Source organism: Eutrigla gurnardus, assembly GCF_963514095.1.
Source record: "Eutrigla gurnardus genome assembly, chromosome: 5".
NCBI classification, from domain to species: Eukaryota; Metazoa; Chordata; class Actinopteri; order Perciformes; family Triglidae; genus Eutrigla; species Eutrigla gurnardus.
In genome coordinates, this window is record NC_139919.1 from 21,542,988 (window position 1) to 21,567,664 (window position 24,677).

Genomic DNA, 24,677 nt, shown 5'->3' on the forward strand with positions numbered 1-24,677 from the left:
TTATACACAATGTACAGGAGGAACGTCTGTCGACGCCCACTCCGAATTCTGAGCGTTGTGATTGGATAAAACGGACTCGCTTTATTTACAACGCAATTCGATTGGTTGTAAGGCAGGAAGTTGAACTTATTCATTTCAGTCGAGAGCAATCAACCGTCGAAAGCTACCCGGTACCATAAACAGTCTGTCAGGGACATTTATTGCAGTTACTTGAACATATAAACCCCGTTTAAACGGGTAATATTCTAAAATACGTTGCTCGAATGAGACATTTTAATTCCTGCTTTTATCATTATTCGATTACTTTTTTTCTGCAAGGCAATATAAGTTTCTACCAGGAGATGGCAGTATATGACATGTTTTTATATACAAAAAGGGAGACAATTAATAGCCTACCTATGATTTATAGTTCCTTTCAATATCTTACTAGCTTTTAAAAATACATAAAAACTAAACGAAAATCTTTTTTTTAATATGTATTTTTCCTTTGATATTTCCAAGCTATGATTGTGCATTCCATCTCTATTATGTCTACCTTTTGTTAAGATAAATAGAAAATAGTGCAGTACTTTACTTAATGGGGATTTTAAAAAGGCCCCATGGCATTTTTAAACCATGTTGGCCATGGGAATATAAATCTGCAAATCGGGTGTAACGCTTTCTCACAGTTTAACTCTGTGAGAACAATATATTCATTGTGCCCAAACATAGGAGTTGTTAACGATGCTCAGAAGTATAGCTTTTTGCTTACATACATGCACAATGCAACCTGCTATAAGAAGCAGAGGGAAATAAACAAGGAAAGGAAAACATTAAAGTTCAGAAGAGGGGGGGCCAGGGCGTAAAGCAAGGAGAGCAGATGAAGGATTTACAAAGAGAATAAGCCACAGGACTGGGGGGAGTGAGATTAAAGTTGTACTCTGAGAATGAGAGTGGATACCACATTGTGGGAGAAAAGGAAATGGGGGGTAGTAATTGCCTAACTGCAGCTGCATTGAAGCAGTTATGTAAATGGCTCCTGATTAGTAGATTAATGCAATCCAGTTGAGAGGATAAGCATGACCCACACATTAGTTTTGGTCTTTCACATACACACCTTCATGCTATATTTGGCCATCTGTCTTTTAAATGGGTTGGGGCACACATGCACTCAAAGACTACTTTATATTAGGCAAAGCAGCTCAAATAAGACGTGTGTAATATATGAGCTTGTTTTCTTTCCCCGTTTCCCTTTGAAGAAGTCATGACTTATTCTGAAGCTCATGTGATGGAGACTTTCCCATTATCTTTTTTTAATCTAATATCTGACACGCCTTTCTATTGCACTCATTACTGTAAAAGCTGTTGCTCCACACAAAATAATAAAGACTGTGAGTCCAAAATGCACTCAAACCCCATAGTTGTCTTCTGCGTCGAGGTAACAGATCCCTGCATACAGTGCAGGCCTCACCCACCCCCCCATTACTAATGACTCTCACAGGAGGAGGAGAGGTATGGTCAGTGACTATAGCAACCAAAAGGAATATGTGAGAATGGACATTGACTGCAGGGAAAATTTCCATTACAAATGTACGTGGCGCTATTCTTTTATAGAATATGATCAATGTTAGCCAGCTTATTGGCCAAATTCCTTCTATTTTGACACTGCAGTCTATAAATAGCAGCTTGTTTATGTTATGATACTGATATAAGAACAGACATTTCATACGATCAGCTACAGATTTCACAAATTCTCAGACAGGGAATTAATCCAACTCTAGTAATGTTGGTGTTACTGACTAATCGTCTAAGAACATGACGTCTTTTATAAGAGCCAATAAACTCTTAGAAAATGCTTAAATCATTGGCACATCTAAATGGGGAAAACTCAACTCCTTCATGTGGCGTCTGCCCATTCATCGAATACCAGCCCAACATATTTATCTGTCGTTGAGGCCTGTGTGGAAAAGAAACAAAGGAAGTGTGAAATGAAATAAATGAAAATTTGACAAACATAAATAATTGTATGGATGGTGGCCTTTATTCAAAACTCATAGGTACACTGTATTGCTAACACAGCTCTAACTCCCCTTGGTCAGTCACACATACTTTCACTGTGACTACGTTAAACATCGTGTATTATGACCCTGGGTGTGGGCAGTGGTGCTGTATTCAGAGAACAAAGTACTGGACTGTCTAATGGAACATTTAACAACAGCCTTTCCATTAAAAACCTCATAGCTTCCCCAGAAGGTCAGAAACAGAGAAAAACCCTTGTTACTAGGTTGTCGGATTGTTATGGTTGTATTAAGGGTTTTGGGGATACACTGTGGAACATCAGGCTCAGATCTTTTTGTGTGTGTCAAACAGTGGTGACTCATGCCCGGGAAGTCTAATTTCCTTCATATGAGAGTTTCACGTCACCACAAGCACTAGACTGGCTGCTTGGGGTTACATTATGGAAAATAAGTCGGTTTGGCGTCTGGCTTCAGAAATGGATGCCTAAGTGTCTAATGTTTTCTGTCTACGTGCTTGAAATGAATGCCAAATAGATGGAAGGTTAGCTAGATATATTCCTCATTTGATCCTGTGATCCCCTCTACCACAGGCTGTCACTAAAAGCTAACAACCAGCAGTCATGAATATGTTAAGCTTATTATCGACAGCTCTCGTGGATATGCAGAAACCCTAAGACGATTACGTTAAGTTAATAAAAACAGTCACTCCTCACATTATTGTGTTACTCCTAGCTGGGTCAAAGAGATGGAAATAGGCTGGCTAGAGGTTGTTTCTTTCTTCCCACGTAGAAATCTGGGATTAAGATGCTTGTATAACTTCACTATTCAGCCCGGTCACTATACCTCCTCTTATAGAAGCAAACCTTCACCTGAATCTAATAAGATATCTGCTTGTTCTTTTATCTGCAGATTAACTTTCACAAGGCAGTATCACAAGGTTATTGTGACGTCAAGTCGAAATAAAGTTTCCCTTATCCTTTTTCTGTGAAATCTCCCATTCTTCAGAGAGGGAGAGAGAGCGCGAGTGTGGTACAAAACCAGCCCCACAACGTACCACGCTGCGGCAAACAGTAAAAATACCTCAGGCAAAACAATTAAAAGAGAGGCTCATTACCGCCCTCTGACACACATTCACTCTCTGAGTCAGTCCTTCACCAAAACAAAGCAGGACACACATCCCTCCCTCTCCTTGTCTCTCTCTGCCTGCAACAGTGTTTTTTTTCACTTTATCTCTTCATCTGGGTGTCTGTTTGCTGGCCTCAGCAGGAACCTGAATGGGCTCTAGCTTACTACTACAGACCTGCTTTGCACGTCTGCTTTACCTCACTCAAAAATGTTCTCTTCATATGAAGTGCACAAGCACAAGCAACCTGGAAAAATGCCCACTGGGACTCCGATTGCACTGCAGCAGAGGACATTATGTGTAGACAATTGAAACTCATCCCTGACCATTCGCGCTTCTTTGCTTCCTGCTACCTATGTTGCCCTGCAGCAACGAGCATATGCTGCCGCCGCTGAAAGCTATGATGATGTGTGTGGTGCTGCTTGTGAATGGCAGACAGGCAGGCCTAGAGTGGCGAGGGAGAGACAGGCAGCTGCGCGTGAGTAATGCATCCTCCAGAATCTGGGTCACACTCACACCACTTTCATATTGTCAGGTTTTTTCCTCCCACAGTTTTATGATTTGACAAGTAATGTTCTAGAAAAATGTGTTGAATTAAGAGGCCTGAGAAACCGTAATTGAAGCTCACAGTGGACCTTATATAGTGGTCATCATCATCATCATCATCATCATCATCATCATCATCATCATCATCTAACATACAGTGTAGGGTGCATAGCACATCAGGTACAGAACATTTTCAACATTATGGTATAAAGTTATTTCAATAAAATATAATCATAAGATAAATGACAATTAAATTAATTAAAGGCTTAAATATGAACAAAGCAAAATATATAGATTAATCAAATATTAATTAAAATATTAAAATATTAGATTAAAAGGAAAGGACATAAAATGATAAGAAACAAAGCACTGTCTCATGTCTGATTTGTATGGCTGTACCATGGACGTCTATTAGCACATCAGTGGTCTGTATGGTCTGTACGTCTGACGTACGTTTCTCCCGCACCGGCAGCGTGTACACGCATTAACCGCGCGCGGTGTCATTCTTGAACACGCAGTCAGGTGTCGCGCTTCTATCACGCTACCGGCGACGCCCGCCCGGCGTTTTTTTTTTTCCCTCCTCCCCTCCCCATGTTCACGTCGAAACAGTTTTATTTATTTATTTATTTATCTTTTTACTCGTGTGTTTGAAATGTATAGGAACGGATGACGTCGCGCGTGCACTGTGTGTGTGTGGGCGTGGAGTGAAATGTCAACGGGCAGCGCGCGAGGAGGAGGAGGAGGAGAAGCCTGAAGCGTCCAGTCTGTAGCTTGGAGGATGATATCAGTGGAAATACAACTTCAGCCGTTGTGTTAGCCGATGGAAAATGTGTGTAATATCCGAGGGGTGAAGTTCTAAACAGTTGCTGTTCACAGTTAGCCGAGCCCGGCTTCTTTTAAGAGCTGGGGGGGTGCAGTTAATTCATTCACCCGCACGCCGAAGCCCAGCCTCCGTCCTGGATGTGGGGCGAATTAACGTCGGGCAGCGACGCTTCAACATCAGGCCACTTGTGACCACCGGACCTCCATTTCAGGTAAGTTTGCTCGGTGTGAAATGACAGGAAACTTCTTTGTAGACTCTTTGACAGGCGGTTATTCTGCCCGCGACACGTATCAAACGTCCGTGTTTGATAACTGCTAACGAAGCAGGAACGGAGAGAGTGCCGCCGCCGACTTCATATCTGCCTTTTGATGTGTGTGTGTGTGTGTGTGTGTTTTTGGGCTACCGACAGTTACGTTAACTGCCTCACGTCGCGATGTGAATTATGTCTGCATGGTGGACCAGTGTGACATCTGTGGTGTGGTCGACAAGCCAAATGAGGAAGTGCTGGCAACACGAGTGATTAATATTCAACTGCTTTTACGGTCCTCCCTGATACGTTATCTTAGCCGTCGCACCGCCGGTGTTTCCTCCTGCCTGCCGTTAACTGGAGGCCCTCGGTGGACCGTATAGTGTAAGAGCAGCGCGGTGGAAATGCTACATGACAGTGGTCCACGCACAAACATCAATTCACGTTAACGCTAGTTAGCCGAGCGCAAGGACACTTTCCGACCTCCGTGGCTGCAGGATGCTGCAGCTCGCATGTCGCCGTGGGGTGTGGTTGGCGAGCCGGACGCGGCTGTCAGCTCCCTCCAGCAGCACTCGACCCTATAATCTCCCATTTGACAGTTTGTTAGAGAGCTGGGCACCATCGCGAAATATATCTACCACTAGTCCTCTGCCATGCATGTATACCAGCCCTCTGTGCTGTGTTTACCGGCGGGGTCTGTCATAACAGCTCTCTGCCTGTGTGGCTGTGGCTCCAGAGGGCTCGTAAATCTGCCCCAGTGGACAACCAACATGTGTTGCACACTCACTACTGTTTGATCAGTCGGCTCAGGGCATGCTGTGATGCATAATCTGCACATTGTGTGCTGTATCTCTAAGGATTGCACCCCATGCAGGTGCTGGAACAAAACTATATTTATTATTTTGACAGGAAGATAGGCTGGTTATGCATGATTGTTCAATGGTAGTTTTTCCACCATGGCCTCATCCTGTCAGTCTACTCTGTTGCATCAATGAATGTTGACATTCAGTGAGTCTTGCACTGTACCAGATCTTTCCCCTCATTAGTGCCCGCCCTCATCCACACGCCCATTCCTAACTTAATTTACACATCCTTCATTCCTCATCCTACCTCACCCGCCATGCTTTCCATGAGTGTGATACTTTGAGTAGCGGGCTGCTAGCGGGATAATCCCTGTGGACTGTGCCCATATGTGAGTGTAGTTCATCCTGTATTCTTAATGCAAAGTGTGGGGCAAATGTCTGTACTGTACTGTACTGTGTATTGTTTATGTGTAAGCTAGAGTAAATAGTAACCACCCATGACTGATTTATGTGCTCACTGTGTAGTCAGAGAGAGGCAAAGTTAACCACATTACTGACTGCACTATCATGTGTTTGCAGAGAGATGCTGTCACTACTAACATACATACAGATGCACCAAAGCATGCATTGACAGATCTGTAGGTTCACAGGCCAAAAACACACCTCTGGTAGCGAGAGACCAAACCGACACATTAGTCGGTGCTATAGATCTGTAACCTGAGCAATAAAACTAAGAATAGCATAACTGAGTCTGCTGCAGCATGCATGTGTGTGACTGGGACAGATAGAGAGACTGTGTGTTTATCTGTTTGGGTTGACTAGTCATCGAGGTCAGTAACATGGATAATAGTTTGTAGGTCATATGCTTCACTAGTGCTGCACTTGGCTGGGTTACTCAGCCCCTCGATGGGATCTTCTTAGTGTCTTTAGAGTATCGCTCGGCTGCTGTGTGAGCGTGTCTGGACTGTAGAGGGATGTCTGGAGGGTGGCCAGACCTGTTCTGACAGTCTACACTCTGCTGATGCTGAAATGACTACCATGAGAATATGTATTGTGTGCGTATATAAGCATAAGGCATTGTAACGAGTGTTGATTTTTTTCACCTAGACAGGGAAGCAGTGAGTCTGTGTTTCGGCTCCCATTTGCAGCTCTTTGATGTATTTATTGGGCTTTTATATCTCATTGAAGTCGAGTTAATGTTTGACACGATGTGAGTGTGTGTGGTCTGTCTAGCTTCCAGGAGGTCCATCTGTGAGTGCGGAATAAAGCTTGTGACCGTTGCAAAGACGTCGCCTACCCAACATTTTGTATTTCATAAATAGTAAACAACCCGTTAAAAACCCATAATATCTGTATATCTAATTCTTATATTATTAACCTAGCTGGGATTGGCTCCAGCCCCCCCGCGACCCTGAATACAGGATAAGCGGTAGACGGATGGATAGATGGATAGATGGATAGATGGATAGATGGATGGATGGATGGATGGATGGATGGATGGATGGATAATTAACCTATTAATAACCTCTGCTAAAGAACTATAAGGGTATACCCTTATAGTACCATATTACATATTTTTACATCATTATGAAATCAAATTATCAAGTAAATGTTGGGTTTCTCACAAAATTGTCAGGTTTTTATTCATTTAATTTTTTTGGAGCCAGCAATTCTTTCATACATCATGTCTTTTTGTGAAGTCTAAATCACAACGTGTAAGTTCATCATGACGGTGATATCCCTTCCTTAGTATAAACTTAATAAAAACAGGCAGAGAGAGCAGCACTTGGCTTTTTATTGGAAGAAATTAAATGAGTGGTCCCTTAATCCATTAGGCGATCGACCAGAAATCAATTGGTGAAATTAATTTTGATAATCAATTCATCAATTCAGTTTATTTTCATGTAGTGATGACAGAAAAGGTGATGGTTGCAGCTTTCTCATGTCAGGAATTTCTGCTTTTCTCTGTCTCATGTTATCCCAGATTAAATATCTTTGGGTTTTTATTTGCTTTAAGAAAGTATGATGGGCACTATTTTCTGATGGTTTATAAAGCAAACAACTAATCGATTAGTCATCAACAGATGAATTAATAATGGAACAGTCCTAGTTGTAACAATATAGGATGAAATGGAAGACCACTTGGTTTTATTTATTTATATTTGATTGTATGGCTGTGTTACTATGGTATGCTGCCAACTCACAGAGAGACAAATGGCAGAACGGTTTCAGGAACCTCGACATTTACCTGAAATACGTAAAACCGGTTTTATTGTCAACTGGTAGCTGAACATTTTTTATTTTTCTGGTGTCAAATTAACAGAACATTTTCCAGCTTTTAAAGTAGACTTACTTTAGGCACTGTTTTAAGAATGTACTGCCTTACTACTGTCCACTATACTGCAAAGTTCACTACTGAGGATTTTAATTACAAATACAAACGCTGTCTTGTCCCACATTTTAATCTCCCAACTAAAAGGCAAAGCCAAGGAACACCCACCAACCAGTGCACTGTTGTAATCCTACACTGGTATGTCGTTTCACAGAGAGAACAGGGATTTCCTGAAGCAGTTATGAAACTACCTGCATGTTTATCACACTTTGTCTGGCCTGTTTTGAAAGGATCAAGATTGATCAACATCAGCCAGTTGTAGCCAGGTACCAGCATGAAACCTCAATTACGCTATGCTTCAACTCATATTCTCATTCTCCACTGATACTGATGGATTCATTTTGTTGCTGACTTTTTGAGAGTATCAGCTTAATTGTGAAACTACTCAGCAGCTGCAGGATTTCTTCATCACTCCTTTCTTGTGTCATAGTCATTTTCAGTGGTTATGTAGATTAGATTATATCAGTTGTGTGGTTTATTCCGGGGTTGATGACGACTTTTCGATCTTGGCCATCAGTTTTATCTGTTGAAAGGTTTTTGTGTAAACACTTGGGCTTTCTAGTGTCATATAAGCGGGGTAACTATAGCATTGAAGGTTCATGTGTACTTCTTGGTGCCCCTATGAAATGCTCAAGTTTCCCCTATAAATTCACAGTTTGGTTCTGGCTGCCAGCTTAGGAACAAGTGCCACAGGGGCTTTTTGGGAACTCTCTGTGGTTGATGGCATGTACAGCTTATGTTTGTGCCTGTACACATGGTAAAATGTGAAATCAAGTGAAAACTGCTCTCTTTTTTAATAACAATAATGAAATAAAGACATGTTTGTTAGTCCTGTGAATAAGTGATGAGAGCTTTTGTGTGAATAGATGACAGCGGTATCTGTCCCTAGTTGTTCTCAGACTCAGAGAGTGTGTGCTTGCGTCAGTGCTTTCTGTGTATGTGAATGATCTCCCTCGGCCACTCTCTCTCTCTTTCTGTGTCTGTGAATGAGAGTGAGATCACCGATTGCCTCGGCGCATTAACATCATCATGCCAGCAAGTGGGGGTGGAGGGATGGAAGAGGAGAAGGGGGAGATGGTTGAAGGTTGGTTTCTCTCTCTGCTAGAGGTTTGCACTTATTCCCCCCACTTTGCTACTGCTCTTTTATCTGCTATAGGCTTCATCTTCCTCCATCCTGTCTCCCATGCTTTTTCTCTCCCATCCCCACTGGTTCCCGATGTCTGACTGTGCGCTGTGCAAGAATCCATGTGGAAGAAATCTTCCTTGCCCTCCAGCATCAATGCATTTCTGTCTCTCAGTCAACCTCGACTCAGAGATTGGACCAGATAACAAAACCGTGTGTGTGTGTGTGTTTTTCTGTGTGTGTGTGTATTGTATGTGCAGCCTTTATACGATGCTGTTTGTTTCAAATCCACCGTGACGTGACGTTCCTTCCCATCATTCTCATTTGAGGGGAATAGAGTTTATGCGAGCGAGCGTTGCCTTGGTAACTATTGCTGCCATCTGTGTATGTTGTATAAATGTTTGGTAATGTGTGTGTGTGTGTAGAAAAAGATGGAGGCGCTTGCGGTCTTAATGCTTTGGCTCCCTCATCGTTGCATTATTTATTTAATAGTCAGCAGAAAGAAGTGGAAGGTTACTGGGTTACAATTCATTCCAGGAAGAGATTAGAGGAGTCCCTTTTTCAGCTCAGTGAATGTGTGTCACTGAAGCAACACATTCGGAACAGAATATGACAAAAATACACCAGCTCACACAACATCAGTGAGATTTATGATGAGGATAAAAGGATGAGGAGTAGAGAGAATCATCAATTATCATCCTTATGTATTTGCTTGGGATTGTGTGCTTCAGTTGGATGTCACCGTTCTCCAGCTCAATGCTTATCAATGATTAGAGTTACATTAAAGATGAGTGTATGTTTGTCCTAGTACCATTTAGTTTTGTGTGAAACCACTCATTGAACTACATCACTCGTCACCAGTCTTGCCGCTACCATACTAGGTAACTTAGTTTAAAGCTAAGCAATTTTACCTGATGTCTTTTATCCAGTGACTCTTTTTATCAGCTGGTGTTAGTGTGAGTAACATAACATCCCGGAATGAAAACACACAGGCATCGTAGCTTCAGTGAGAGATGTCACTTACTTCACTTTTGGATCGTAGACGTTCTCATTATGTATTTTCAGTCTGGTACTTTTTACAACAAAATGCAACTTCCTTGACGTGCAAAGTTATATTTAAAATTTAAAAACAGCCTATGCATAATTCATGGCACAATTCAAACCGGATCAAAACATTTCATCATCATTGACTAATGTGTTTTTTTTTTTTTTAGAAATGAGGATGTTTATTATTAGGAAGGGAAAGCTGGAGACAAATCTTGCAATTGTATTGCACTTTTGGGTAAAGTGGAAGAATTGAATGGTGATAATAGAGGCGGCTGCCTTTCTACGTTCACCTGGTCCACAGAGTCGAATCTAAATCAATCTCTTATCTGTTTGAAACAGTAATTCATTTGGAAGGGGTGAAGACAAGTAAAGCAAATATGTCTAGATCAAATTTTCTCCTGAACTCAAATAACTGTCGGTGTGCAGGGAATTTGCAGTAACTGATAAATGAGTATTGATGTGATCTGTGATGATTAGTTTGTTCTGCAGGAGTTAAGTACACTGATACTAGGACAGGTCTTTATTCTGTACAATGTGTGTGCAAGTCCAGAACTTATTACAGGATCTCTAGAAAATAGAATCAACACAAAATAATGTATTAATCTACTGAAAGAGAGAAGTGTTAGGTGTATGTGGAAGACCAGTGACCATCAGACACATTTAATGCACTAGGAGGCCCAGGGACTGGAATAAGATGATGATAAATGCCCCACACCACATAGAAAAGGGTTACAGAGGAGAGTGTAAATGTTAGTCCCAAAAATAGTTCGTTTTCCCCAGGCTGTAGTGCATCATGTGGCTTAGGTTCAGTCCACTGTGCAGAGTAGTGTGGTGTAACCCAGTTTTAACACTGACTCACCCTTTTTCTTTTTCTCTCTGTTTGCTGTCTGTCTCTCTGAAATAGAAGCCCCCGGCGACCTCCAGCAATGATGTAGACTTGACAACGATATGATGATAATGCAGGGCTTCGCACGGAGGCGGAGCAGCGACTGACTCTCTCCTCCTTTTTTCGCCACACCTGGCACTCTATGCCCGTCCGGTTTGGGCAGCCGTAGTGCGATGTCCTCAAACACACACCCCGTGGCGCCTCCCCTTAAAAAGGGAAGGAAGCCAGAGAAATCGGAGGCGATGACTGACTCGGTGCAGGCCACCAACGAAGAACTGAGGGGCAAACTCCTGGACACCCAGATCGAGCTGCAGCAGGAACGCGGCAAGGTGAGGAGGAAGTAGAAGCCTTGAATCAATCCATAGAAACAAGCTCATGTCACAAAGTATTCGCTGCAGCTCATTCAATACAAGCACACTAATACTAAGATGTAATACTTAGAATATGTAATAATTGTGATTACATGATAGTATGAACTGAGCTTATACCTATACTTAGTTAGAGGCTGGAGCCGATCTCCATTGGGCAAAGGCAAGGTACCCCCTGGACAGGTCGCCAGTCTATCGCAGGGCTGACATGCAGAGACAGACAACCATTCACACTCATGGGCTAAATGACTCAAAATTGCCCGTAGGGAATCATAGGTTATCATCAATTAACCTGCAAACTCCACACAGAAGGAACCCGAACCCAAACTGGGAATCGAACCCGGGAATCAAATCCGGTAACCTCTCACTACCCACTCCACCACTGTGCAGCCCTCAGATTGTGATAAATGAATCACAGCAATGAAAGACATGGGGGAAGTGCATGCAAGAAAAAGTTATTTTTGAATTAACATTTATTTAAGCCAGCACAGGAACCAAAACTGTTTTTCATGTGTCTCCTGCTCTCCCCGTTGGGGAATAAATCACCGGCTCGATAGCTGTTCATCCATTTTGGCTTTGACTGCTAGCACTAAATGCACAAACTTGCACAGTGCTGCACACACTATATCTGTGAGTAAATGGATGAACACACTGGTGGCCTGTGATTTGTATGATAATGACGGGTTGGATTCTAATGCTCTCTAATGGCCAGATGTGTCACCCTCCCAGGTATGTAAGCTCCGTGAGCGGCTCCAGGAGCAGCGGCAGGCTCGGGAGCTTGAGCAGCACAAACATGCTGTCGCGCTCACCGACCTCCGCGCCAAACTCCACGAAGAAAAGCTACGCGAGACTGCGGCCGTCCGTGAGACGCTGGCACGGCAGCATGAAGTGGAGTTGGCCCGGACCATCAAGATCCGGGACGCCGAGGTGCAGAGGCTCCAGGGGCTTGTGAACGCGCTGAGAGACGGAGCTGCTGACAAGCTCAAAAATGCTCTTCTTGGAGAGGCTCGGGAGGAGGCCAGGAGAGCCTTCGATGGGGAGAGGATAAAGCTACAACAAGAGGTAGGTTGTGACATGCATATCGTAACAGTAATGCAATATTAATTATGTTTTTAATATGAAATTGGATGTTGTCGTGGTGACATCGCCAAAAAAACCTCAAGTATTAATCCTAATGCTGCTTTCAAACTGTGCTCTGCTTCTACTAAAGTGGAACTCAGCCTGATGTCCCTCACAGTTGTGGTTGTTATCAGCAGCAATGTCATTGGATGCACCACACCATATTCAAAGCACTTACACGTCAAATGTGGTTATATTTAGCCTGACCTCACAAAATTGTAGAATGAGTGTTGCCAATTTGCTTGGATCTTTTCCGTGGGAATCGTATGAAAATGTTTCTTTGTGTGTGTGTGTGTGTGTGTGTGTGTTGATAAGGGACTGTGTGAAGTGTTTTGTAAATCTGCTGCTGAAAAACAGGAAGCAGGGTGGAAAAGTCTTTTGCCAAGCTATTGTTTCGCCGTAGCCTTTCCAGACATCTATCATCTCAACTGTCTAATGGGATAGGACGTCTGTTTATAAATGCGTTCAAGTTGCTTGCTTTGATGTTTAGGGTTTCGTGTATTAATATTATTTTGTGTGTGTGTTTTTTAGATCCAGGAGCACAAGACTGCCAGGAAGCAGGCTGAAGAGGCACATGCTAATGCTCTGCAGGCAGATAAAGCCAAAGCAGCGGATCTCCGGACAGCCTACCAACAGCATCAGGATGAAGTGCACCGCATCAAACGTGACTGTGAGAGAGACATCCGCCGACTGGTGAGACCACTCTCTACCGAGAAGACATGCACTAGGGACACTACGTATGTCTTATAGAGTCTCTCGTTAAGGCTAATAAATAAAAATATATATAAAATATGTCCTGATGACACTTTTGATGGTTTACTTGCTGGTGACTCAAAACATGTAAACAGCACTAACTACATCAAGCTCACTGAGAAAATTGTTTTTTTTTTATTATTTGATACCATATGGGATCATTTCCGAGTTCCTATGTTGGAGAGTCTCCCGTTATTTCCATCACAACAATCTCATTCCTGTTATAGGTTGGCTAATTGCTGTATTGTGTCTTACCTGCTGCAGTTACTCATAAAACCCTATTACATACAGTAGGGATACATCAGGCATTATTGCCAGTAAAGGACTGTTTGAGCAAGGACATTTGGTAAAAGAGTAAAACGTGGCCGGTTGATAGAGAGTAGTCAGAGCAGGAAATACCAGTGAACAAAATACAGAGGGAAGTAATGTCAGAGGGTTGTGTGAACACACAGCAAGTGCAAGGCCTCATGAATGAATCATAGCTGTAGCACTATATTTGAAAAGTTAAAACACTGTCACTCCCTTTTTCTGTTCCCGGCCATCGGAGCAAACAGCTTCTTAGACGGTGAAGGTGTGGAGGAGACGGTGTGGGACTCGAGGTTAAAAGTTGCATCCTGCTAAAACACACTTGATTGTACATAAATAAAACAGTGTACTTCATGGAAAGCAGATATATACATATGTATTTTTATGTATTTTCTGCAACAGAATCTGAGGGACATATACACCATTATGATCATTTATAATGTATTCCAGTCGTGTTTATATGGGTTTTAACTGAGATTCAATAGAAAACTGTCTGTCTGACTCACTCACTCTTCTCACCACCCACCATGTTCCTATCCATCCCTCGTATAGATGGATGAGTTGAAGGCGAAGGACCGGGTGATGTGTGCCTTAGAAAAGGAGCTGGGGCTGCAGGCCGGCTACGCCCAGAAGCTTCAGCTTCAGAAAGACGCTCTGGATGAACAGTTGGGTCAGGTACGAGAGGCGGAGAGACACAACCACGGGAGCCCCAAGAGAGAGCTGGTGCCTGGGCTGGGGGACAACTCAGACCTGCTCAACAACCAGGTATGCACCTGCAGCTGTAAATGTGCATGCTACTCTAATGCACGTTGCACATGCTCTACATTAGCATTTCTGAACAATGGGGCGGTAAACTTCCTTTCACCTTCATCATCAGAAGCTTTTTGTTCCCGATAAGGCTTTCACTGCTAAAGACGAGGATCTTTTTCTATAAAAACGGTGGACTCTGGTGCTCCTCTGACATTTTTTTTTTAAGTTTTAAAACTACATCCAGCTATTAGTCCAGGGGTTTGTAAATTAATTAATTAATTAATGTGAGTCCATAGAGGTGAACAGCTGCCATGATGTTACCACATGCATGTACTGTAGATACGATGTCTGTACTACATGCAGGTCCACGTTCACAGTGAAATGGCATCTCATCCTTCATCCTCTTTCCCATCCACCTGAATATCCTACCTGCCTGCATGTACTCCCTTTTTTTAGTTTGTATCTTCCTCCTCCTCTCCCCTAACCCCTGCTCAACAGGAGGAAGAGCGTGACATGAGGAGGTTCCAGCTGAAGATTGCTGAGCTCCACTCAGTCATCAGGAAACTGGAGGACAGAAACGCACTGCTGGCCGACGAGAGGAATGAACTGGTGAGAAACACACACACAGATGTACATGCATGCAGTGATAATAGGCATGCAAATACACAAACACACTCACATTGTTACACTAAAGTACATACACATACATAACTAAACATACATGCCTAATGAACATGTATTAAAACATTTTATTTTCTAAGCCCTCCGGCCTTGATCTTGCCTCTCCTGCTAAAACAGGGCATTTCTTTGTCAGTAGAAGGCGGAAGATTGCATTGTTTCCCCTCCGTTTCCTTCCTCTATTCAGTTGAAGCGGGTCCGAGAGGCTGAGAGCCAAATGAAGCCTATGTTTGAAAAGAACAAGCGGCTGTCCAAGAAGAATGATGACCTCCTGCAAACGCTGCAACGCATGGAGGAGAAACTGAAGAACCTGAGTCGAGAGAACGCAGAAATGGTGAGATGCAACTACTACTCTCTTTGGTTTTCCTATGTTATCTAGTTAAATTAAGAAAATGGCAGATATGTTGGTTCTAATCTGTAGAGGAAGTGGGATTGTGTTACTGTATATTAATGTTTCCCTGAGAGTATCATGGAAAAGGCAGCGGGCGCTCTTCTGGCTATTTGAGGAGAAACATGAAATAATTATCTGTACAACCATAATTTGAGCACTCTCTCTGTCTTCCTCCCTCAGAAAGAACATGCCGCCTCCTCTCGGGCCCCCTCACAGCAACAATCAATTCAGTCCCAGCTGAAGCGACCAAGCTCCCTGACAGACCTGAGCCATGCCCACGAGGAACAGGAAGTGGAGTTCCTCAAGCTGCAGATTTCTGAGCAGCGGGGCATCATCGATGAGCTTACGCAGGTCAGTGTTTTACTGAAACAAGTGTCACTGTTTTAAACATGAGTAACATACAGTTTCTGATTCTGACTTTTTTTTGAAAAAGGATAAAACATTTTCCTAAAATGGGATAAGGCTGGGAAATGTATGCAGTTAATATAAATGTTTGTCCCCTGAGACATTTTCGCATACAAGAGGGAATCACAATATGAAAGCACTGGGCCGTAATTCCTGCTCCTCTGTGCCTTTTAGATCCCTGTGGATCAGGGGAATAACATTTCTACTCTAATCCAGCACAGAATGTCTCATTTATTCATCTTAACCTGTTTTCCCCTCCCTTACTTTGTTATTTACACTCCCAAGTACTTCGATTTCATAGTGTTCATCTGATTTTTATGTTTTTTTGCGTTATTTGACCTTGGATTTTGATAAACATTTTTTAAAAAACTGACACTGCTGTATTAAATATTATATTCTGATGCCAGGTATTGTTTTTGAGCTGCGTGAAGCCTGTGCAGCCCATTGAGTGTCTAAATCTTGATCGACTGTCTGTTTGCTTTAGGAACGTGACAGATTGGTGATGAGCAAAAAGAACAGGAGGAAACCTCTCAAACTGTCTAAAGTAAGTATTTGAAAACCAAGTGGTGCGTAACTAAGCAACTACCTTATCTATGGTTGACTGGCACTTACGGTCTGTTTTTAATTGAGTGTGTGTGTCTCTCTGTGCGTGTTTGTGTTTAATTGGGCTCAGGAGACAATAATGACAGTATCCCTCACAGCTGGGAGCATCATGCTGAGCACGCATGCATGAGCCAACCGCCACAGTGGAAAATCAGTTGTTTATTTCCGTTTCTGCTTTATTTTATTTGTGTATTGTATGATCATGAATACATTTATCCCAAATATTGCATGTTTCATTTAGCAAACCGTTTGTGTTTCCGACAGGATTTCAGTATCTAATTGGATGTACGCATGTTTGGGCTCAGGGGACGTTTTAGAGTTGATGGTGTTGCTAGGGGGAGGAGTTTGTAGATGCATGTCAGATATTATCTCCTGCTAGAACCAGTTTGTCACCTCGACTCGGCGAGGTGGATACAGGGTTGGACCCAGCGACCTGGCTCTTGGACTTGCACCTGGAGATTTGTCTTTTTGTTAGGGATTTAAAGCAGAAGCTGAATACGTGAGCTTGGAGACAGACAACTGGAGCTGGCCTTTTGTTTTTTTCTGTAGGAGTAGTTTGATTGTCACCAGAAGCTTTGTGGTCTGTTTTTTTAATTTGTGTGGGTGCAGCGGAAAGCAATTTTCCCTTTTGGAAATCCATAAATCAGCTCGTATAGTCCAAGATATGATGGACGTATTTTGGGGAGATTCTTTCTAGTTTAGTCTTGGTGTTTTTGGACGAGTAGCAACATGACTGAGTACATTCTCCTCATCCTCTACTTCTCATCCTTCATTTGCCTCTGTGCCCTAGTGTGCCTCTACTTCTCTGGTTGCCAAGAGATGACTTATAAACATGATGGTAAGGACTCTGGGGTTTGACAAGCTTAATGGAAAGAAAGGAGTAAATAAATAGACGGAGACTTGATCTGATATGATCGGATTGGAACAGAATGAAATAACCTGTGTTTAGACACAAAGTTGGTGAATTGATCTACAAAATGAAGCACAAACTCCACACACACATGTTTTTAAAACATGAGAAGACATGTGGTGGATTCAAGAGCTTTATTGAATTCAAACAAAGTGTATATTACGGTTTGGGTTTTATTTAACGTGCACGTCTTCTTTTCTCCTTCTGCAGAGGCATGTTGTGGAGACATATTTTGGATTTGATGAGGAGTCGATAGACTCCGAGACCTCCTCTCTGACCTCTTACAACACTGACCTCACTGACCGCACGCCTGCAACCCCAGAGGAGGATTTGGAAGAGGTAAGACAATCTCTTGTCTACAATGAAAGAAACAAGAAATAAATTATATCCTAGAGTTTTCACAGCTGTAAGATGTGCTCCATAAATATTGAGATAAGAATCATCCGATTTTATTTGTCACATATAATGTAGAAGTATGTTACCTATAGTCGAACACAAGACAGTGCTCAATACATTTACAAAAAATAACAAATGGCTATAAATACCAGCATGAGCAAAATATACAAAATAGAAAATAAAAGTTAAAAGTGAAGTGAACACTGCAGAACAAGTGTATATAAATGGCTGTATTGCAGGTATTATTTATTATCCTTTGAGACTTTAGGATTGTTCAGGGCTCTGTTAGTCATGTGGGAACAAACTCTTGCTTATTCTCTGACTGTGACATGAACAGTCCATTGCTGGGGTGATGGGGCTCCTTTTATTTGTATTAACTAACAGGGCAGAAACAAGACAGAACAAAGATGGTCTACAGAATAAATAAGTTTAGGTAAAGGTTTGTGTGTCCGTTAGACCTCTTTTTAATATATCTTTAATTTTTATTTTTCTTAAATAAAGTGCGTTTCCCGTGAAGAGTCGGAGCTTCGCTTCCGTCAGTTGACCAGAGAGTACCAGGCACTCCAGCGGGCCTACGCTCTTCTCCAAGAGCAGACGGGGGGCACGCTGGATGCTGAGAGGGAGGCCAGGGTTTGTACTTCTACCTTTATCCCTCTGCCCTTTAGCAATGATCCGACACTTCTCAAATGTTTTTCTTTAATTTGCCAAAAAAAGCTATATACTTTGAAAGATAAGTCTTAAAAAAAAATAATTCTAAAGGCTGATTTCCCCTCCCATAGACACGTGAGCAGCTGCAGATGGACCTCAGCAGCTGTCAGGCCAAGATGATGGACCTGGAGAAGGCCCTGGCTGAGAGGGGGCAGGTAACAAAGAAGAGGGGTGGTGACAGGAGCTCACTGGTTCTGCTCTCACTGGCCCTCCTGCATGTCTGTCTGGCTGCTCTGCTCCTGGGCTGGCGCTATGCTGACCAGGTCTGCCGCAGAATCTTGTGATGCCACTTCCGCATGCTCTTCCTCACCCTCTATCACTCCTTGTTGGTTCTGTTTCTGATTATCGGGCCTTTCATTGATGTCGGCTGAAACCACTTTGATTCCTGTCTGCTATGAATGGATTGATATTATGTACAAGATCTTAATCCACTAACGTTTCACCATATCTGATTATGAAAATACAGTTAACATTTAGTTTATTTAATATGTACAAGAGTCGTCATGAGACATCTTGGTCTGAGGACTAAACCAAGCATTTTGATCTGTAGAAGAAAAGCTTCAGCTATTTTGTGTAACTTAAAATAACATTTAGCACCTAAATTATTACCAACACTGGAATTATTATGATTCATTCATATCACTACTCTTAGTGTCTTCAGTTGTGATTGTTTCCCCTTTGTTCTGCATGTCACCTTGTCCACTGGTGCATGTTACCTGGTCCAGCTGTGAATTTGATTTGCTGCTCTGCTTTTGTTTCCCACCTCAAATCAGCTTTTGTTCCTCCTGTTACTGTGAACTCTGAATGACTGTGAATGCAGCCCCTTTGCTTGTTTTCTCAGGCGAGGTCTTCATTTCTCTGGATCAATAAACTTGTGCCACTGCCACTCTGTTCCTGTCTGTTTGTGTTGATGGAACCTTTGCATGTGTGATTTGCAAGCACAATAGTCGGGGATGCTTTCCTTCCTTTTCCTCTTCCTGCCAGTGTCAGTTCTCGCTGATGTTGTGTTTGGTTGTTATGGCAGGATTCAAAGTGGGTGGAGGAGAAGCAGTTCTTGCTCAGGACCAACCAGGAACTCCACGAGAAGGTAGAATGCATTAGCCTGAACTCACTATCAATGCATCACTTTATTGCCAACATAAATGCTGTGTAAAGATATCAGTGCATCAGGCTTAATGCCACCCAAGCGTGGTTTTATTTAGTTTTCAGTGCAATTGCTGATACAATACCATAGTTTTATTATTCAGTATATTCTCAGTACCGATACCAAACAATACCTTTTTAATGACCAACTTTGTTCTGCTTTCTATTTGAACAAAAAAGCCAAAACAATCCAAATCATATATATTATTGAGAATATTTGATATTGAAGTTGATCCTGAAAAGGGTCGAAACCCAGCTCTTGATATGGGTTGACCATGATTTTTAGATAACAGTGAAATAAATAAATCTGTCTGTCTGTCTGTCTGTCTTTATTTTTTAAACTATAACAGGACATTGATTATTGAGAGTATTCATAATGCTTTGTAAACCATAAGAAACCATTTGAACAAAGATGTGTGTGTGTCTTTGCGTCTGCAGATGTGTGCATGGCAGCAGGCGGAGCTGCGGCTGCAGGCCGAGGTTCAGGACGCCCGGGATCAGAATGAGCTGCTGGAGTTCAGGGTGCTTGAACTGGAAGTAAGAGACTGTACCAACGTCAAACTGTCACCAGGAGGCGACACCAACAATCTCAGTTCCAGACGCAAGACCTACATACAGTGACTCACTAGACAGACCGATAGACAGGCACACTTTTCACTTCTACACACCAGAGTCCTCCTCTCCTATGCATCAATGTTTTGCATGGCAGCTGTGTGCACAATCCCTCCACTGAACTGGAATATTTTTTTAATGTTGTGTTAAGATGAATATACTTTTTAAGTTGAATAAAAAATGTATTTAAGTTCTATATTCATTCCCATCTTTGTTCATTTTGTCTCTCATTTTGTGCATGCCTGTCATGTGATTTCTTTACATAAGTGTGTTGCGAGACGGTTACAGGCATGTACCATCACTCATATCAGTCGCCATGGAGCAGGTGTATCTGACTGTTGAATCTATTTGAGATCACATTGTCAGTTTTTGAGTTTCAGCATGTGTTTTCAAACTTCCTATTGGTTTGATTTCCCATTTAAAACTATGGGCTTCCACCTCCCTCATTTTGGCCGATCCCAACCATGTTTTCAATGTCATGTAAGTAAATTCCTCATTCACTCCCTTTTCACACTCATTTACATTCCGTATCTGCCATTCACAGTGCGCCACCATTAATGTGAGGAACTATTTCAATATTTTGACTGATGACATGTACATTTTACGTGTATTGTATGCATTAACATGTTGTGTTTTTTCTGTAGGAGAGGGAACGCAGATCTCCTGCACTCAATCTCCACATGTCTGCGTTCCCTGAGAACAGCAGCAGCGCCCTGCAGATCTACTGCCACCAGGAAGGTGTCAAGGTGATAAAACACCCTTAAACAAACGCAGACTATTTCCTTTTAAGACTACACACCGTTTATACCATGTCTGCTTTTGACCTGCAGGATGTAATCATTCCTGAGTTGATGAAGAAACTGGATATCCTCGGGGATAATGGGGTGAGTTAAAACACGCTGTTGGATTTAAATTAGATCTTTAAAAAAAAGAAACAAATTCAAGTAAAGTCTGTTTTGTTTTCTGTAGAATCTCAGAAATGAGGAGCAGGTAGCAGTTATCCAGGCAGGGACAGTGATCTCCCTGTGTGAAAAGGTGAGTGAAAGGCCTCTCAGACGTGTTTTTAGTGACACACAGTGGTCACACATTGCCATAACACTTAATTTATTCTCAAAACAGCTGCTACATTTGAGTCATTTCTGTCACATTAAATATGGATGGTGATAATAGTGTTATCTAAGCTTCTGAGAATGCATCAGTCCCTCACTTTTCCTCCCTCTACAGTGGTTGAAACAGATAGATAATACAGAGTCTGCCCTCACGCAGAAGATGATCGACCTGGAGAATGATAAGGTAAGGAGTACACAAGCTTCTCTTTTTATCATGCAAATATACTTGACTTTTATATATATACAAAACAAGCTATTTATCTGCTTGTTTTGTATATATATGTGTATATATATTTTACACCCAGCTGTAAAATGTACCACGAGTCCCAGTTGTCCTGATTCTGTAGTATAAACTCCACGTTTGTTGTTGCAGGAGCTATTCAGCAAGCAGAAGGGATTCCTCGAGGAAGAGTTGGACTACAGGAAGCAGGCCTTGGATCAGTCCTACATGGTACGGAGCCCGGAGCAGTGTCATTCCCTTTTATACAAACGTTGGCTAGACAAAATGCACTCGTATATATCGGTTATGAAATCAACCAAGGTTTTGTACAAGGAAAAATGGTTCGTGATAAAGTGATTAAAGGAATGTAGTCGGTGCAACATTGTCATTCCAGCATGACATACATGACAACATTTGAAACCCCATTACACATCATGAATGCAACATCCTCCATAAAGGTAACATTTGTTGCATTGTGTTGGGATACTGCATCTTTTACCACTGAAGTCTAAATTCTGTCAACAATGTAGGCTACTGAATCGATAGTCGGCTCCTTGTTTATTGGCCTAATGCTCTTTTATGTCCCGAGGAGGCCAATCACTGATCTACTTTCTCTATATCTTTATGAATATCCTGTCTATTCATGAAGTCCTTTGACTTCAAGTAGACAAGTGTAGATAAATGATCTAGACAGAATGAGATATTAGATTTTAGAAGCATGAATGATCTGAAACTTTCTTTTGCTTCAACTAACTTAAGTAGGTTGTTCCCAGAAAAGAGGTTTTGGTGTTAGTTTGTGTTTATGGTTCCACTTTATATTGTGTTGGTGGAAGCTTGTTTTTGACATGGTAACCTTGCTAGACCAGTCAGGCAACTGTGGAATTCATCTGTAGGAGACGGAATGAAACAAAGGTTTGTGTCGTTGATATAATGAAGTTACCATGTGAAGGTTGAGCCTAAATAACCCTTAATATAAAGTGGAACAATGTTCTTCATATCTGCCATGGTCACAGTGGTGTGTGTATGTGTGTGTGCGTGTGTATGTTTGTGTGCATATGTGTATCCGTTTGCGTGCCTCCGTGTGTGTGCTTGTGTGTTCCTGCATGTGCATGTGCACGTCCATGTGTACGTATGTTTGTGTGCCCGTATGTGTGTGTGTGTATGTGGCTGGCTGTGCAGAGGATCGAGGAGCTGGAGGCCACGCTGTATAGCGCTCTGCAGCAGGAGCAGCCGGCATGCCAGGCCGTGGCCGAGTCGCTGACAGACAGGCAGAGGGAGGAGCTGAGGCTAGCCGTGGAAAAGCTGCGGCGTCAGATTCTCCGGCAGAGCCGGCAGTTTGACAGTCAGATCTTACAGGAGCGCATGGAGCTCCTACAGCAGGCCCAGCAGGTAAGGCTTGAAACCAATCGAGTCAGGTTACTGAGTCCCGCCTTCCCTCAATCTGACCCCTGGTACCTGTCTGGAAAGTCTGACCCCTCTGAACTCTGAACTGTGGTGCTATGGGAAAGATGCAGTATCCCTGTGTGTGCAACCTGTAACCCTATCTGTAAGCTCATATGCAGAAGTGGAAGAAATGACTTTGTGTGTGTGTATCATTGTGATCTGACTACTCCCTCCCCCCCACTCCTTAAAGATCCCTCCACTCCGCAGCCCTCACATTAGTCTAACACCCATGGCTCCTACAGTATATGTTAAGGATTACATCAGCAACCACTGCACCTTAAACTTGATTTTCAGTTGTACTGTAACTTACTAAGATTGTTTTCCTAATCCCTAACATTTCAAATTAATTTCTGCTCAGCTTCTCATGAAATATACTAACTCACTAACACAATTGATAGTTTATAGATAGATCCAAAAGTCTTGTTTTCACTTCCCCACAGGTGGGCTTTAGTTTAAACACTTTCTCAGTCTCCTGGCTGACTCAATGCTCTAGTAATTAAAACTTTAACAGCTCATTTTAATTATCTTAATGAATGATTCGGCTGCGTTTGGTTGAAACATTAAGCATCTCCGATTAATTTGGAACAGATGATATTCAATTAAAAAGCTGGTGTTTTAGTTTTATAATTTCATGTCTTTCCTTGTGTGTTTGCTAATGCATTTCTGTCCTCGTGTTTAACCCTGAACACACTTACAGAAACTGTCTATAATAGATTGAACACTAATATGTTATTCCACAGTCAGTGAATAACCACAGGTATTAAGCCTCAATGATGGAGTCACTTCCCCTTTTCACGGCTAAATCGGCTCTTTGGTTGCCATGGCAGCTCATTCTTACCCAACACAGCTACCATGGAGACAGAAGGCATGATGGGAAAGAGTATTTGGCCTATACAGGAATAGTTGGATCATGGTCTTATTAGCTGTTTAACAACGGTTTCTTTTGTTTGGTTCTATGAGATCTGGCCAAATGGTCCTACTTTTGTGTTTTAACAGAATTTGTGCGCCTAACCACGTCTGTTTTTGCCTTTCAGAGAATTAGAGAGCTGGAGGCCAGGCTTGACTTGCAAAAGAGACAAATAAAGGAAATAGAGGAAAAGGTATATATTCACATTCTATTGGTTTCTTCCTAGAAAGCTTTCTGTTGTTGCTGGTGAACTGTGATGTGACGAGGCAAAGATTAGGGGATTTTAGGAGTTTACATCTACTGTACTGATGATGTGTGTCATTTTATTAACTTCTTTACTCTTTTTCTTTCTCTTTTTTTCACCTGTTGATTAAACCTCTTGTTTTCCTTTAGTTTTTGTTCCTCTTTTTGTTTTTCTCTTTAGCATTTATTCTTTGGCCTTAATGAACTAAACCGCGGACCCACATCAGGTAGCACCTCTATTCCCTGTATTATCAGTATTTAACACAATGATAGTAAAACAATAATCATGAGTAAAGAATCAAATTGTTTCCTTTCTTTTAGGTGTTAAGGTACTGTGGAGGCAGGCGAGGACGAAACAAAACCGAATTGTTTTTTATGCATTTGTAGACAGCTCATGAAAAAAACCCTATGGCCTTTTTGATAAATGTGCACTTTTGACCCTTACGTGGAATGCAAACATATTTCTAACTGTAATAAGTAACCAGATATACATGAGATTAAAGTGAGATTTATTTATAAATAACATTTACTATAGTGGTTCTTGGACCTGGTAGATAAAAACTCCTCTGTGAGAAGCAAACGCATGGATCTACTGAAAGAAAACTCTGAATCAGAGGATTTATTAA

The 24,677-nt window shown here is 42.0% G+C and overlaps 1 protein-coding gene across 3 annotated transcripts; it reads left to right on the plus strand.

Annotated features, from left to right (window-relative positions):
• Nucleotides 1-4,353: 4,353 nt before the first annotated feature.
• On the plus strand, nucleotides 4,354-24,574 carry jakmip1 (janus kinase and microtubule interacting protein 1). Of its 3 annotated transcripts, none has more exons than XM_084010351.1 (23): nucleotides 4,354-4,700; nucleotides 11,006-11,316; nucleotides 12,085-12,417; nucleotides 13,006-13,167; nucleotides 14,086-14,298; nucleotides 14,740-14,892; nucleotides 15,149-15,295; nucleotides 15,533-15,703; nucleotides 16,242-16,301; nucleotides 17,481-17,609; nucleotides 18,168-18,296; nucleotides 18,446-18,529; nucleotides 19,399-19,461; nucleotides 19,956-20,054; nucleotides 20,774-20,875; nucleotides 20,960-21,013; nucleotides 21,099-21,164; nucleotides 21,354-21,422; nucleotides 21,612-21,689; nucleotides 22,638-22,847; nucleotides 23,936-24,001; nucleotides 24,202-24,278; nucleotides 24,373-24,574. In XM_084010351.1, the coding sequence occupies exons 2-22, from the start codon at nucleotides 11,161-11,163 to the stop codon at nucleotides 24,250-24,252; spliced, it is 2,595 nt and encodes an 864-aa protein (XP_083866477.1). In that variant the 5' UTR covers nucleotides 4,354-4,700; nucleotides 11,006-11,160; the 3' UTR covers nucleotides 24,253-24,278; nucleotides 24,373-24,574. The 3 variants fall into 3 exon arrangements, with proteins under 3 accessions (XP_083866477.1, XP_083866478.1, XP_083866479.1); XM_084010352.1 differs by having other exon boundaries at nucleotides 11,009-11,316; XM_084010353.1 differs by having other exon boundaries at nucleotides 4,356-4,700; nucleotides 14,782-14,892.
• The last annotated feature ends 103 nt before the right edge of the window (nucleotides 24,575-24,677 follow it).